Source organism: Moschus berezovskii, chromosome 5 (assembly GCF_049115385.1).
Source record: "Moschus berezovskii isolate FMDL1 chromosome 5, NW_MosBer_1.0, whole genome shotgun sequence".
NCBI lineage: Eukaryota > Metazoa > Chordata > Mammalia > Artiodactyla > Moschidae > Moschus > Moschus berezovskii.
Window position 1 is genome coordinate 114400701 of NC_142464.1, and position 17370 is coordinate 114418070.

The 17370-nt window shown below is 47.8% G+C and overlaps 1 protein-coding gene across 2 annotated transcripts in view; it reads right to left on the reverse strand.

The window, feature by feature from the left end:
- SLC2A9 (solute carrier family 2 member 9) overlaps window positions 1–17370 on the reverse strand; it is a 292047-nt gene that overhangs the window by 12034 nt on the left and 262643 nt on the right. Inside the window, exon 13 of one of the 2 annotated variants that reach the window (XM_088836485.1) lies at window positions 9419–9588. The exons of the other annotated variant lie outside the window; for it this stretch is intronic. Coding sequence (XP_088692611.1) covers window positions 9565–9588 — 24 coding nt within the window. The 3' untranslated portion in view covers window positions 9419–9564. Of the gene's footprint in view, window positions 1–9418; window positions 9589–17370 lie in introns of those variants that run through there. 2 annotated transcript variants of the gene reach the window in all.

A 17370-nucleotide genomic window follows, 5' to 3' on the forward strand; every position in this document is an offset into this window, starting at 1 on the left:
ATATTATATATATATATAAAATATATATATATTATATATAATATATAATAGAAAAACATCTATTTCTGCTTCATTGACTATGCCAAAGCCTTTGACTGTGTGGATCACAATAAACTGTGGAACATTCTGAAAGAGATGGGAATACCAGACCACCTGACCTGCCTCTTGAAAAACCTGTATGCAGGTCAGGAAGCAACAGTTAGAATTGGACATGGAACAACAGACTGGTTCCAAGTAGGAAAAGGTGTACGTCAAGGTTGTATATTGTCACCTTGCTTATTTAACTTATATGCAGAGTACATCATGAGGAACGCTGGGCTGGAAGAAGCACAAGCTGGAATCAAGATTGCTGGGAGAAATATCAATAACCTCAGATATGCAGATGACACTACCCTTATGGCAGAAAGTGAAGAGGAACTCAAAAGCCTCTTGATGAAAGTGAAAGAGGAGAGTGAAAAGGTTAGCTTGAAGCTCAACATTCAGAAAACAAAGATCATGGCATCTGGTCCCATCACTTCATGGGAAATAGATGGAAAAACAGTGGAAGCAGTGTCAGACTTTATATTTTGGGGCTCCAAAATCACTGCAGATGCTGATTGCAGCCATGAAATTAAAAGACATTTACTCCTTGGAAGGAAAGTTATGACCAACCTAGATAGTATATTAAAAAGCAGAGACATTACTTTGCCAACCAAGGTCCGTCTAGTCAAGGCAATGGTTTTTCCCGTGGTCATGTATGGATGTGAGAGTTGGACTGTGAAGAAGGCTGATCGCCGAAGAATCGATGCTTTTGAACTGTGGTGTTGGAGAAGACTCTTGAGAGTCCCTTATACTTCAAGGAAATCCAACCAGTCCATTCTAAAGGAGATCAATCCTGGGTGTTCATTGGAAGGACTGATGCTAAAGCTGAAACTGCAATACTTTGGCCACCTCATGCGACGAGTTGACTCACTGGAAAAGACTCTGATGCTGGGAAAGGTTGGGGGCGGGAGGAGAAGGGGACGACGGAGAATGAGATGGCTGGATGGCATCACCGACTCTGTGGACATGAGTTTGAGTGTACTCCGGGAGTTGGTGATGGACAGGGAGGCCTGGCGTGCTGTGATTCATGGGGTCGCGGAGAGTCGGATACGACTGAGTGACTGAACTGAACTGAACTGAATCTATTTGGTCCTCAAAATGATGCTGTGATGTAGCTGTTACCTTCATCCCTGCTGTGCAGAGTGATGGGGGACTTGCTTGTAATCCACACTCAGGCAGAAGGTAAAACCTCAAGGTGGATGGTCCTCATGAGTCCCAGGGTTTTCCCACTTGATTCATGGATCAATGTCCTCCCTCAAGCTACAACATCCCCTCTATTTTGAGTCACTTCCAGTCTTGTAAGAGCTCTCTGTGCTTTTGTTTCACTTCATTAGATCCTTCTAGGTTCACCGTGTGTCCGAATTCTCCTCCCTGAGACCTGGAAAGCAATTTTGTGACCATTGGGTTGAGGGACCCTCAAGAAAATACTTTTGCATGCCAATTTATTGTTGTTCAGTTGCTGAGTTGTGTCTGACTCTTTGCCATCCCATGGACTGCAGCATGTCAGGCTCTTCTGTCCTCCACTATCTCCTGGGAGTTTGCTCAGATTCATGCCCATTGAGTCCATGATGCCATCCAAACATCTCATCCTCTGCTGCCCCTTTCTCCTTTGCCTTCAATCTTTCCCAGCATCAGGGTCTTTTCCAATGAGTCCCCTCTTCACATTAAGTGGCCAAAGTATTGGAACTTCAGTTTCAGCATCGGATCTTTCAATGAATATTCAGGGTTGATGTCCTTTAGGATTGACTGGTTTGATCTCCTTGCAGAAGGAGGCACTAAACCTTAATACCTGATCAAACAGGTGGCAGGAAAAAGTTCACCATCTGGACTGTGGTGAAGGAGGAACAGACCTGGTTGGAACACAGGCTCCTCCGCCCCCAGTCCTGTTCCCTGAACAAGTACAGAACATGTCCATGCTCTCTGCTCCCTGAAGATCTGGAGCTCCAGAGAACACTCTGAGCAGGGAGACTCTTGATAATTGTGACTTATTGACTGCTTGCTACATGTGCATACTTCCTGCTAAACACTGTATAAATATTAACTCATTTAATGTTCACAGGAGGTGGGTGTGCTTAACACTGCCACTGTACCAATGATAAAAATAGAGGAATGGAGATGTTCAGTGACTCACCCAAGATCACACAGTGAGTGTACCAGAGCTGAGATCCAGACCTGGGCAGTGACGCTCCGGAGCCCTTTCTTTCTACCAAGCACCCAGCCTGGCATGGCTTTGTGGCTCATGATCTAGTTGGCCTGGGTCCTGGGGGCCACGGGAGAGCCCTCAAAGACCCATCCAGGCATTGATCTGAACAAAATGCACAACCTAAAAGTTGAGGATTATGTTTTGTTGGGTGGACAAAACTTAGCCTGGGACATAGCCTTTCAGATAGTTCTGAGGGACTGCACTAGAGAGGCACAGGAGAAGCTAGGACATACAGTTTTTGCAACAAAGACCAGGTAGTCAGAGCATCCAAAGATCTGTTCACTAAAGAAAACCCGGTATCTCAAGGAATTGAGCGCACTTCTATGTATGGGAAGATGCAAGAGTCTGGGCTCACTGAAATCATTCCTTTAATATACATCTCAGCTCCCTGGACGGCAAGGAGATCCAACCAGTCCATCCTAGAGGAAATCAGTCCTGAATATTTGTTGGAGGGACTGATGCTGAGGCTGAAGTTCCAACACTTTGGCCACCGGATGCAAAGAACTGACTCATTGGAAAAGACCCTCATGTCTGGGAAAGATTGAAGGCAGGAGGAGAAGGGGATGACAGAGGATGAGACGGTTGGATGGCATCACCGACTCAATGGACATGAGTTTGAGCAAACTCCAGGAGATGGTGAAGGGCAGGGAAGCCTGGTGCAGTGCAGTCCGTGGGGCTGCAGAGAGTCGGACACAGCTGAGTGACTGAAAAACAGCAACAGCTCTCTGGGGCCAGTATCCCGTGCTCCCATCCTGAGTCCCCCAGGGTGCGCTGTTGAGGAGGCTGTAATGTTTGGCTCTGAAAACAAACATTTTAACCATAAGTGTCTCAACACTGACAAATCTTTCCCAAGCAAGTATTTTCCAGTGTAAAATGCACTGAACAATTAAATGCATTGATCCCTTTTCTCTTTGGTGCAATTAAGTGATTTACAACATCACTTTCCATTTTCTTTTTTCAAATCTTACTAAATTTATTTTGATTGAATCAATTATTTTCTTGGAAAACCTCACAGTGCAATCTTGACTCATCAGTCAGCTCCTTTTCTCCACATCGAATCTCATGCATATCTTGTCATTGTGTCTTCTGTTTGGGCGGGGGAGGGAGTTACTTTTAGCAAATGATCATTTAATTTTGCCACTGCCAGGTTGATTTTTTAAATTGATGATTTACATCAGTAATATTCATTGTCAATTAGATTAAGAACTAAAAATTTGGATTTATTGTTTAGCTGACCCATGAGAAATTTGTGAGCAAATCTTCTCAGTTGTCCTAGGATTGGTGTTTTGTCCTGGACTGACAAATTATACCACTAATTTGATTTTTTTAGATACTGCCCATTAGGTTGAATATTGTAGCTCATTGTTTATACTGTGGAGCAGAGAGAAAGAATAGGGTCAAGATGGCAGGGTAAAAAGATGTGAGTCCTTATTTCAGCTCAAGAGGCTGCAAAGAGCAAAACACAGTGCTTTGTACAGGGATCCGCGATGCTTGGTGACATTGGTCACCAGTGGGCAGGTGGATGCTTGGGTCTTAATAGCACACTTGAACCGAACACTCCAGGGTTACTTGTAGCTTCACGAACTAGTTTAGGTCATTGCTAAGAGCCCTTTTATTGCAGGCGTTGGTGTAATATAGTGGCCAGATGTAGGAGAAGAGTAGGGTTTGAATTTCGGCTCAGTGCTCACTAGCTGCATTACCCCGGGCAAGTGTCTTTGCTCTCCGAACATTTGCTTCCAGGTTTGAAGAATAGCGATGATACCTATCTCGTGGGATGCTGAGCACAGTTCTTGGCACCTGGTACATGTCCCATAGTTTGGGTTCTTGTTTTCAGGAATTAATGAACTAACTGCAGAGCACTGACACGTAACCACTACAGACATGTTGAGTCTTCTCCTCCCTTCCCCCTCCCCTTCTCCCCCTCCTTCCTCTTCCTCCTCCTCCTCGTCTTCGTCTTCCTCTTCCTCCATTTCTCCCTCTCTTCCTCCTTCTCCTCTTTCTTTCTCTCTTTCTCTTACTGGCTCTGTTTCTCTGGAGAAAGTGAAAGTGTTAGCCGTTCAGTTGTATCCGACTCTGTGCGACCCCGTGGACTCTAGCCCACCAGACTCCTCTGTCCAGGGGATTCTCCAGGCAAGAATACTGGAGTGGGTTGCCATTTCCTCCTCCAGGGGATCTTCTCGACCCAGGGATCGAACCCAGGTCTCCTGCGTTGTAGGCAGACTCTTTACCATCTGGTGAATGCTGACTATTACAGTCTCTAACTTGCTGAGCCTGGACCCAAAGTCTGGCCTGATTGTCCCAAGTCTCCAGTCATTGTGCTGGACTCAAGTGTCAAGTCAAGGTCAGGAGGGCCACGATGAGAACTGACGAGACTCCCAATTGTGGCAGGAGGCTGGTCCTTGGTCTGTTAAGTTGACCTGAGGCCTTGGAAATCAAGCTATTTCAGTGACTAATTCTGGAAGTCTGAGGGGGTAAGGTTGGTGGCCAGCAATGCAGCAGTTGGCAATAGGGTTTACCATTAAATGGTCTGAGAATCTAGGCAGCAGAATCTATTTTTGAGGGTCTAGTGAGGGCCCTGAACTTTGTTCTCATGTGGTGAAAACTCTGGCACTAGACTGGAAAAAGGGGCCCATGAGAAAGAGATGTCTAACCGGCATAGTCTGGGAAGGGTAGTGTAGTTGCGATTGCATAGCTAAGGTCCAGGCTGATCTCTAAATAGGTTAATTTATTCATTCCTGGACTGACTCATTACAAGAGGCAGTATGGTAGGATTTATGACACTTAGGCTCAGGAGTTAGGTTGCTAGTTTAGAATCCCAGCTGTCGCACCTACTGGCTCTATGGCCTTGGGGATAACTTATGCCTCAGTTTCCCAATCTACTGAATGGGGATAATTATATAAAACTGTGATGCTGTAAGGATTAGAAGGGGTACTTTATATAAAGCACTTAGAACAATCCCTGGCACACTGTTAGTACTGAACTAACTTTATATAGTGCACTGTATGTGTGCTCAGTCATGTTTGACTCTTTGTGACCCCATGCACTGTAGCCTGCTGGGCTCCTCTGGCCATGGGATTTTGCCAGCAAGAATACTGGAGTGGGTTGCCATTTCCTCCTCCAGGGGATCTTCCTGTCCCAGGGATGGAACCCATGTCTCTTGCATCGGCAGGCAGATTCTTTACCACTGCGTCACCTGGGAAGCCCCATATAATGTAATAGTCAGGCTCTATTGTGATAATGCTGCTTAACGAACAATCCCAAACATCTCAGTGTTAACAACAAACATTTGCCTTCCATGTTCATAGGTAAGGTATGGCTCTACAGGACTCTAATGAGTTTGCCTAGGTTCAGGTCTCACTTAATGCCTCCCTGGATGGAGGCATCTCTAAGTTTGTTCACATTCCATTGGCCAAAGTAGGTCGCACAGCCAGGCTTGCCATCAGTGGGGTGGTCATGAAGGGAGGGGAAGCAAATGTTTTCTGAACAATAAATATATAATAACACAACCTCCCACAGCATTATCAAATGTTTCTTGAGTGCTTAATAGCTACCAGGAAATGCTCTGAGCACAGGGATTCAGAGGTGAATCAGACGATGACTCAGCCCTCAAGGGCACTCTTGCCACCCTGTGGTCCCTGCAGTAGCTGGGGGTACAGGGGGCCATACCCCCCACCTAGGAGAACGTCACCCGTCCTGGGGTCCAGCAAGAGTGATTTTAATTCTCACGAGCTCCATTCATCAGGTATCACATCTCCATTTTACATAAGAGGAAAACGAGACTCAGAGAAGTTAAGTCACTTTCTTTTGGTCCCACAGCCAGGGAATGACTGAGCGTGGACCCAAAGTCTGGCCTGATTGTCCCAAGGCTCCAGTCATTGTGCTGGACTCCAGTGTCAAGTCAAGGTCAGGAGGGCCACGATGAGAACTGACGAGACTCCCAATTGTGCAGGAGGCTGGTCCTTGGTCTCCATGAACATGAGCTCTGGCAGAGACGTCTGCAAGCCTAGATCTTCGCAGCTGGACTAGTGGCTTCAACCATCTGAAGGGCAGACTCAACAACTGCCAACTGGGTGTGCTGTCCAGAAGATGCTTTCTGCGTGGCCCTGCAATGCTAAGTCCCCAAGCCCAATGTGCCTTCCTGGTGTTCTTGGTTGCTTAGAATTTTCACCTCCTTTGTCCCCAGTGCTGGGCGCCTTCCCTATTTCAGTATTGTCCTAGGTGATCAATGCTTACAGAAACCCCATATTCTTCATTTTCATTGATAGTGTTCCCAGAGCTCTAGCCAGTGTCTAGCAACGAGCAGGGGCTGAATAAGAGGGTGTGGAGGGCTTCCCTGGTGGCTTAGTGTAAAGAATCTGCTTGCTGATGCAGGAGACACGGGTTCCATCCCTGATCTGGGAAGATCCCACGTGCTGTAAAGCAGCTAAGCCCATGTGCCACAACTACTGAGCCTGTGCTCAAAAGCCTAGGGGCTGCAACTACTGAAACCCCTGCGCCCCAGAGCCTATGCTCTGCAACAGGGAAAACCACCGCAATGAGAAGCCTGAGCACTGTAACTGCAGGGTAGCTCCTACTTTCCGCAACTAGAGAAAAGCTGGAGCAGCAGTGAAGACCCAGTGCAGCCAAAAATAAATAAATATAAAATTATATAAAAAAAAGAGTGAGCGAACGAATGGCTGGATCAATAGAGGCTGCTGAGTCCCCTGGAAGGAGAGCAGGTGAGATTTCTTTTTGCCCTGTCCTCTCTTGAATCTCTGGAGGCATTATAACCAGAATGGGCCTGGAGCATGGAAACACCAGAGTCCCGCCAGGGACACAGGCACAGAAGCGAAGAACTGACTCTCCCTTGGGTATCTCAATAAAATTGGGATGGGATGCCTTTGTCTTTTATCTTCTGAGAAGTAACCTTGATATCCACGGTGCTCCATAAGCTGACATTAACCCTTAACCCAAATACTCCCCTGATGAAAAGCAGTTAGTCCAGACGAATCAGCAATGGTACCCCCCCATCAGTCTAGAGCATTTGCATGGTCACAGACCTGAACCCCCATGTCCACTCCAATCAGAGCCTGCCAGAGAAGCCTGATTTTCATTGTGGGTTATTTATAACCGAATCACAGCGGGAATCATTATGGAAAGAGAGCTGCTTTCCTCGCCTTCCCCAAGGCTGTCAATCTCTCCATTTCAGGTAAGGCTTCTGGCTGTAGTGATAAGACTTAATGAATTGGCTTGTGAATTGGAGAGTGCTAAGGGCAAAGCTTCCCTGGTGGCTCAGGTGGTAAAGCGTCTGCCTGCAATGAGGGAGACCCGGGTTTGATCCCTGGGTTGGGAAGATCTCCTGGAGAAGGAAATGGCAACCCACTCCAGTATTCTTGCCTGGAGAATCCCACGGACAGAGGAGCCTGGTAGGCTACAGTCCATGGGGTTGCAAAGAGTCGGACACGACTGAGCGACTTCACTTCAAGGGCAAAGGAGTCTTATCTTTAAGAGACAAAGAACTCCAGAGATAAATAGAGGTTTTCTAGTCTAACTGTCCCATGCCACAGATGGAAACACTGGAGGAGCAAATAAGTTAAATTAGTTGTTGAAGACAGAGAGTTAGGAAAAGGGTGGGTACTTGGAAATATGAATCTTCAGTTCTAATTCAGGTTTAATCACTCATAATATGCATGATTTAGAGCTGGTTACTCAGTGTTTCTGAGTTTTTTTTACTGGCAGCTGGGGAGAGGAATATCTCTTCTGTGATGATTAGAGATGAATGTCTAAGTAGGTGGCTTATGGGAGTTGCTCCAGTGATGCTGAAGGAAAAGTTAGTACTAGAATTACTGTTCTCTTCCCATCCCCGCACATGGCTTCCACCAGCTTCATGCTGCAGAACAACAGGCTTCTGTGTTCCCTGCCTTCTCAACGTGACTCATTTTGATTTTTCATGGAAAAGAATAAGCAGGACCTATGGCTTGGGGCTTCCCAGGTTGGCTCTTGTGGTAAAGAACTCACCTGCCGATGCAGGAGAGACAGAAGAGATCTGGGTTCTATCCCTGGTCGAGAAGATCCCCTGGAGGAGGGAATGGCTACTCACTCCAGTGTTCTTGGCTGGAGAATCCTATGGACAGAGGAGCCTGGTAGGCTACGGTCCATAGGGTCACAAAGAGTCAGACATGACTGAGCGACTTAGCACGCAGCACGTTGGAGTTCTTATCCCTCTAGATGGACAGTAAATACCTGCAGGAGGGCTCAGCATGGGACTGAAGGAAAGCTAGACTTGCTTCATGATCTTCAGGAACCCGGTCCCTTGGTGTGTTCTCAGTTTTTGGTGAATTGCTCTGCAAAGGAGCATTTTAGGGCTCCCTCCCACAGACGTCTCTGTCTCCTCAGCTCCCCTCAATAGCAGTTTTGGTGAACTCTCAAAAGATAGCCATCTACAAGCCAAGGAGAGAGGACTCAAGAAGAAACCGACCCTGCTGACACCTTGATCTTGGATCTTCAGCCTCCAGAACTGAGACGACAAACTTCTGTTGTTTAAGCTGCCCAGTCCGTTGTGTTTTGTCATCACCCATCTAGAAAACGAATAGAGTCAGCTGCACTCCCTGTAGTTGGAGAATGAATGAGGCTCATTCTCATGGTGCTACATTAACAACTTTCCCCTACCTTCATTTATAAAGAACACAGCGCCTCCTCCGGACGCAGACACAAACACCCGCACGGGAGGAGCTAACAACAATGACAGAACTGGGGGACAGCAGGACCTTACTTAACACCCGTCTGTGTGCCTGAATTGGGCGTCACTGGGAATTCTTCCTCAGACGTGAGCCAGTCAGAGGCTTGGAAGCCACTTGCCAATCGGGGTCTGCCTTCTTTTGCTGCCTTTGGAGACCTTTCTTCTGCCATGTACGTTGGATGCATGGCTCAGTCACCCCTCTTGCTCCAGCTGATGGCCAGCCAACCGCCTGGCACATGAAAGAGGCCATCCTCTATCCACCTTTCTTGGTTGATCCACCATCTGACCACAGATGCAAGAGCAAACCCAGCCGAGATCAACCTAGAAGGCCCTCCCACTGACCCAGACACTCATGAGCTAAACAATTTCAGGCAAGGTTTCCTGTTACAAAGGTTATTCTTAACATGTGGGGGATACCTTTAATTGTAAACATTTCAAGCAAAGCGGGAGTAGACACAGGTTCCCAGGAGCCTGATCGGGGAATCTGTGCTGGGGCTGCAGATCTGGAGAGTTCTTCTCTGTTCCATGCAAATGGCTCATTGGAGGAGGCTGTCTGCTTTACTAAGTGTGGCCGTGTTCCTGCTTCTGTAATGACAGGGATTATGAGCATGAAATAAGTGCTTTACTCAGGGGCTAAGTCTGTTCAGTAGCCATTCCAGCGGAGGAAGAGGAACATGTGTGTATGTTTGACTAGAGATGGGGGATTCACAGATGAACGGTTTGGGGAGAAAATGTTTTCTACACGTGTTTTTTCTTTAAAGCCAGAATTTAAAAAGAAATGAATTTCAAGGAAGTGGCAGTCTGTGGATACTGACAGAGAGTAAAAAATGAAATGCTGGGTGTGGGGCCGACCCCAGGCAACACTTGCCCGATGTGTTCAGGAGACAGTCAGCACCGTGGGAGTAACGGGCTCTGCACGCATGCGGAGGATGTGACAGAATATTCTCTTTAGCAATTCATCTCCCCCAGAGGATGGGCAGGAAGTCAGGTTCCCTAATCTTGCCTCCCTCAGCGCTCCCAAAGGAAATTGATCACGGGAACATTTTGGGGGCAGATCTCCAATAACTTCTCCAGGAAGACCTGTTGGTACCAGACTTCGTGAACATGTCATTAACCCACTTCCTTCACAGGTAGATGGTCCCAGGGGAAATGAGACTTGCTCAGTGTGTATCACTGGAGGAGGACTGGCCAGACTATCAGAAGGGCTGGCACCTGGCTTGGCACTACCTTGCTGTTTGATCTGGAAAAACTACCTATCTTCTGTAGGTTTCAGTGTGTCTAACTCTTTCTGTTTTTCTCATCTGTAAGGTCGGGTTAATAGGAGCTGGGTTGTTTGGAGATTGAATACAAATTCATAGAAAATGCTTGGAGCATACTATGACCTGTAGGCTGTTATTGTGATGATGACATGATAATGATGATGAGCTGGGCTTTTATGATTTTGCTACATCACCTAGTGACATTGTCATTTAATGATTGTGTCTCTACCATGAACTACCCTAAGCTCTTTCTATACATTTTGTTGATCAGTCACTAAGTCGTGATCAACTCTTTGTGACCCCATGAACTGCAGCACACCAGGATTCCCTGTCCTTCACTGTCTCCCAGGGTCTGCTTAAACTCATGTCCATTGAGTCAGTAATGCCATCTAACCATCTCAATCTCTGCCGCCCCGTCTCCTCCTGCCCCCAATCTGTCCCAGCGTCTGCTTAAACTCATGTCCATTGAGTCAGTGATGCCATCCAGCCATCTCGTCCTCTGCTGCCCCGTCTCCTCCTGCCCCCAATCTGTCCCAGCATCAGGGTCTTTTCCATGAGTCAGCTGTTCACATCAAGTGGCCAAGCTTTGGAACTTCAGTATCAGTCCTTCTAATGAATATTCAGGGTCAGTTTCCTTTAGGATTAACTACACATTACACTATTCGTTTTAATTTTCAAAACAACAATAAAATAGGCAATATTCTTCCTATTTCACAGATGAGAAAACTAAAATTCAAGAAATTTTTGCTACTTTCCCAAGACCCCAAAGCCAGTAAACAGCTCAATCCCCGCCTGAAATCTCATTACCACGAAGAGTAATTCACTGTGCATCAAGAAAGACCAGGGGAAATCTTTGACTTCCTGCTTTACAGAGACACTTTCCATCTCTCTCTGAACCCTTATTCTGATCAAATATTCTTAGTAGCACTTATTATTATTTGTCATTTATTGATTGTGTCATTTATTGATATTAAGTTATATGTCTGTGATCTGTCTGGCCTGTGGAAGGTAAATTCTGGGAGGACAGTGTTCTTTAACTGTGGTGTCCTCGGCACTGAGAACTCAGCTGACACATAGTAGTCTCTCAATAAATATTTGTTGGATCAATGAATGAATGGTACACTTATTAAACACCTCCTGTGTGCTAGTGACTGTATTAGAGCCTTTGGATACAGTAGTCAGCAGTGTAGATTGCTTCCGTATTGGGATAAAGCTTGGAGGAAGTTATCATGTAGTAGGTGTAGCTTCACAGTAATCTGGGAAAATGGGCTTTTGCACCTCTACATGGTCCTTCTCTTAAAAGCTTGGGAAATCGCACTCTGCTCAGGGTGGATGTGAAGCGCTGAAGAGGACTCACTTGACTTAAAGTAGCTTTTGGGGAGATGCAGGTACTGGCCAGAGAAGTACCTGATGGGCTTTTAGGACTCTTAAAGACTGGAAGAGACCAAATCCATCGATATATATATATTTTTTCTGAGCTGCGTTCTCAGTCCACGCTTTGACTTGCCTGCTGTGGGCAGGTGTTTATGTGCAGTCTGGGCTTCAGTGCTGGGGTCTGAGTACAAAGCGATTGACCCTGTTTCACAAAATAACCCCAGCTCCAAGTTGCATCCATCCTCTTGGTGTGTGGACAGAGCAGAACTGTCATGACTCTTGAGTAGAGGAGGCGGCTCCTTCGTGAGCGGCAGCTCAGGCGAGGTCCCCTCCCTCTTGCCTTTGTGCCTCTCTGGCCTCGGTCACCTGTCATCTCCTCCCCTCGCTCGGGGCTGCTACCGTATGGGAGTGCTGCCTCCCTGGAACACACCAGGCCGTTTCACGTTCCCATGTTTCCACTGATTCTATTTCTTCAAGAATGCTCTTTCCCCTTCTGTGCTATGCATTCCTACACTCCTTCAAGGTTGAACCGAAGTGTCTTCTCCTCCAGGAAGCCAGCCCTGCTTGCATCACCCTCCCTGCTAATAGCGGGTCAGCTGCCTCTCCTTTGAATCCACAGCCCGTTTTGACATTTGCCACAGACTTCTGCCCACTGAACTGAGCCCTTCAAAAGCAGGCACCATTCATTCTGCTCCCTCATTCACTGCTCACTCCCAGTGTGCAGCATTTTTGCATGATGGATACTTATCAACTGAATGATTGATTGTTCAAAGACTCTATAAACTCAAATAACCAGTGTTGATCTCAGGAATCATATCGACCTTGCTGGGGTGTAGGGGCCAGGGTGCCCCAAATCAGCCTTAGTCTTGATGGAGGATTTGGCTAGAATCCAAGATCAGTCACCCAAATCCTTGGCCAGTGCCAGTAGCCAGGGCCATTTCTCCAACATCTGCAGAAATGCTGGTCACCTGTGTGCTTATTACTCTCTAGGCTCTGGGCTGAAACCATAACAGAGCATCCTTACCTTTCAAGTGAGTTTGAATGCTTTGGGCCTCTGTGAGCCCCTGCATTAGTCTGCCCCAGGCTTTGTTCAGCTCATCAGTCCCACCATACCCTGCCATCTGGCAGCTGGGTCAATAAAGGCAGGATGGAACCAGGGATCAAGTTCACTCTTTCCAGGGAGATGCCTTGGCTCTATGGCTCTGTCTTTGACCAGGTGGAAGCTGCCTGCCACGGTGTCTGGTCTGGACTTTCAGGCTTGTATTCATGCCTTTGTAGCAGCTGTGCACAGCTTCCCTTTACTGCAGGCCAGACTTTTCTTAGACAGCCTATTCCCATTTTTGTTAGGTTCTGGGCACCCTGGGGCCAGCACCGGTCCATCCTGGTGTCCTTGGCAGTTGGCATATTACATACCTGTCTTTCAGGAGTCTTTGATCACATTGAAACTTTAAAGCACAGGTTTGGGGCTTCTGCTGATGCTCTGCCTGTATCAGACACAGTGGGGGCTGGTCAGCCTTCGGGGTGGTGAGTGGTACCCTGCTGAGGGGCTGGGGGTGGTCAGTCTCAAGTGGAGGGTCATAGTAGTCAATTTGGGGCACGGGATAGGATAATACTTTTACCCCTAAGCCGGATGATGAGTTGATGGTTGTTTTGGGGACTGTGGTTTTCCACATGAGGAAACTGAGGCTCAGTGGGCTACAGAACCTGGTAGAAACAGCTTCCTTGGGGGGGGCAACCAAGGACAGGTGGCCCTTGAGGTAAGACTTGAAGGATAGTTAGGAGTTTTCCAGGGTAAAATAGATGGAAAGGCATTCAAGGCAGAGGGAACGGCACCTGCAAAATCTTAGAGTGGTAAAGGAATGAAGCTCAGGCAGGGATGGCAAATGGGACCAGAGAAGAGGATTTAAGGAGGTACGTGGAGAGGGTGGGGAGATCCAGATCACAGTGTGAAGGGCCCTGTGGGTGGTGCAAAGGGGCTGTAATAGGGAGTCGCGGAATTTTGAAAAGGACATAACATGACACATCTGTGCTTTAGAATGATCCGTCTGTTGCTCTAGGGACAGTGGTTTGAGGGAGAGCAATTCTGGAGCTATTGCAATGATGCAGATGCGTGGTGGTGAAGCTCTGGGCGGCAGGACAGGGGGAGGGTGGAGAGGAAAGGGATACACACCGTTAGCATCACCAGGGCTTGGATGCTGACTGTGTGTGGGGGGAGAGGAAGGCTGAGGCTGGTGGCCCGCGGGCAGGTGAGGGATGCTGCTGTTCCCTGAGTCAGGGCGACGGAAGGAGCAAGACGTGTGACCCAGAAGGGGGTGGACACGCTGATTTGCAGCACCCCCGACAGTGTCCAGGGGGCGCTGTCCGGCCGGTACTAGAACCAGGTCTGCTGCTGGGAAGGGGCTTCTGGCAGGAGATGGTATCTGGCAGTCTTCAGCTAGATGAGTTGTTGAAACCAGAGAAGTGAGAGATACCATCCAGGGATGGCATTTAAATGTGAGATGGGATGAAGGCTGAAGGTGGCTCCTCAGTAAGAACAGAAAGAGCGTGAGTCAGCAAGGAAAGCTAAGTGGGAATGCTCAGAGAAGAGGGTGGCCCGGGTGAACCCATGTCAGACCGTTCAGTGTGCTACAGGTCACTAACCTCCCCAGGCAGGTCAGGAGAGCTGTTCTGGAGGAGCTCTCTGAACTTGAGCCTTGAAAAGTGACTGCAGCTAGTGAGGAAGGAGGGATTTGGGGAGGACAAAGAAGTTAGGACGCACTGAGGGGTAACGTGACACTAATCAGTGACATTCTGGGGAAAACCCAGAAGCAGGCTAATGAAGGAACAATTCCTTGGCTCTGGATCTCTTTCTAATACAGCCACCTGACCAGGTCATTCTTGTGCTTCAAAAAGTGTTCAGAGTCCCCAGAGGCTCTGTCAGGTTTCCCTCCGAGGGTTCCGGGGATGGTTACAGGTGTTTCGGCCCTCCTGGCTAGCTATGTTTGGAAAAGAGCGGGTTAGACAGAGTTAACCGGGCCTCTGTACTCCAGAGATCCAGAACTCTCAGTGCACTCTCTGACTGTCCTTGAAAGGGGGTTATAGACAGGATTTCCCAAACCCCAGTGACCACGGAACCCCTCTTTCCTGGGGAACCCCGGGGCCTGGAATTTCATGAAGGACCCTTTGGGAGTTGCTTGCCTTCAGCACAGAGTTCTTATTCCTCAAAATGGCATGCAAGGTCCTGTTTACTTCTTCTTTTTTTTAAAAAAATTATTTTTGGCCGTGCTGGGTCTTCGCTGCTGCGTGCGGGCTTTGTCTAGTTGCAGAGAGTGGGGGCTTCTCTTCACTGTGGTTGCAGGCTTCTCACTGAAGTGGCTTCCCTTGTTGCAGAGCACAGGCTCTAGGCACATGGGCTTCACTAATAGCAGCACACAGGCTCAGTTGGGGTGCATGGGCTTAGCTACTTTGCAGCCTGGGGGATCTTTCCGGACCAGGCATTGAAACTGTGTCCTCTGCATTGGCAGGTGGATTCTTAACTATTGGACCACCAGGGAAGTCTCTTGCTTGCTTCTTGAGTCTAGAGTCTCACTACATCTTCCTACCCTCCTAGAACCCCCTGTGCTCTGGCCACACCAGCCACTAGTGTGTTCCCCGTGTGCTATATCAGCATGTGTTGTTGGATCTCTGAGTAGCAGCTTTTTCCCTTTTGTGGGCAAGGCTCTTTCTCTTATCTGGGGCTCCCTTCAGTGAGAGCCCACCTCTTCCAGGAAGTCTTCTCTGATTCTCTCAGTTGGGTTAGGTGCCTTGCCTTAATTCTGTAATGCACCTTGCTTGCCTCCCTCCATAGCAGCACTTTCTGTGGTGCTGAAATCATGCACCTGCTGCCTTTCTCATCAGACCTTGCTCTCTTCGATGGCACGGTTGGGCTGGATTCACTGCTTTATTCCTGGGGTTGGCCATACACCAAGATCTTCTAATCGTGATTTTGAGTTAATGGAAAGATGGAGAGAGGCAGAGACAGAGATTTTGTATAAAATGTCTGCAGGGCCAGCCAATATTCTTTGGCCCACTATTACCAACCTACCAGCCTTTCCTTATATTCTGGAGACCTAGAATATAAAAGTGTAAAAGACACTTTCCCATAACTCTCACACTTCCTGAGATGATAAGTATAGTTTCATACTTGATTATAATTTAAAAAGAAATTCTGGCATGCTGCCACCACTGCTTCGCATACACAGATGAAGATTGTCCACACATGGGATGAAGCCTCATACACCCAGTCTCTGAGAAAGGCTGGTCCTCCCTTTCACATCCCATTTGCAAGGTGAGCAGCACCGTAAGTCCTGGAAGGAACATTGTGTTCTGGCTTAGGAATCTTTCCTCTCTGTCTTATTTGGTCTTGCGCTCAGAGATGTCCTGCATAACCCCAGGGGGGGCACCATTCATGAAAAGGAAGGGGCAACAGGATGGCCCTGGCTTGGACCCTCCCTGGAAGGCACCTGTTCCTTCTTGTTGTAGACACTGGGCTTTCACTGCAGCCCTAGAAGTGGGAAACATTTGCATTTTGGTCAACTGGCCTTCCTTGGGAGGCCTGTGATGCAACTGAGTAGAAAGAGCATGGGTCAACACGCCTCGTTTTGGAGATGATTATAATCTGCCCTAATTTGGAAAAATCCATCTTCATTGAAACAGATCCTGATGCTGGGGGAGATTGAAGGCAACGGAGAAGAGGGCGACAGAGGATGAGATGGTTGGATGGCGTCACTGACTCAATGGACGTGAGTTCGAGCAGGCTCTGGGAGATGGTGAAGGGCAGGGAAGCCTGGCGTGCTGCAGTCCATGGGGTCGCCAAGGAGTTGGAACATGACTTAGTGACTGGAAACAACAATAAGTTTATCTTGTGACGTGACGTGGCATGGTAAAATCAACATTGGACTAGGATTTAGAGTATTTAGGCTCAAATATAAACTCCATCACTCATTATCTAGGAAATCTTGGGCAGGTTCCCAGACTTCAGATTATTTTTTTTTACCATATACAAATGGTACAAGGTGGTGGGGCAGGGTGGGTGGGTCAGAAGTCCTTGGGGGTCATGTCCCCAATCAGCCTCAGACTCAGATGCTGAGGTCCCTGGGGGCACTGGTGTTGGGCTCAGAGGCTGTGGAGCATCTGGTTAGTGGGGGTTGGAGGGATGGGGCTGGTGGGGGTAGTCAGATGATTTCTCCATGCCAGCATAAATCACTCTGCTGACCACCAGGGGGGAGATGGTTCAGGGAGGGTCTCTTGGGCATATTGTGGTAGAGAGAAGAGAGCAGAGTGGTTAAGGTAGAAGAGGAAACACAGGGAAAGGCTGGAGAGAGGCAGCAGTGTGAGACCAGTCCCAAAAAACCCTGCCTGGCCTGCATGGCTCACCACATCCCGCCCTCTCCCAAACTCTTTTGAGATCAGTTATTCAACCTTGGGGAACCCCAGTGGCTAAATGATAAGACAAATACCTGCCCTGGCAGAGCTGACATGTGGGTTAGAGAATTCATCTTATCATTCAGCATAGCTCAATAAATTACAGATATTCTATTAGTATTAATGGCTTTAATCACTCCTGACCTATACACTTCTACCCTATCCACCCTCCAAAGCCCTTTATCCATGTGATATGTTGCTAAACCAGTTCTCCCTCTTCTAGATTTATGCATGATGGTACTCTAGAGGGAATTGGGTCCAGTTGACCTATTCTACAGGTAGGCATTTCAGA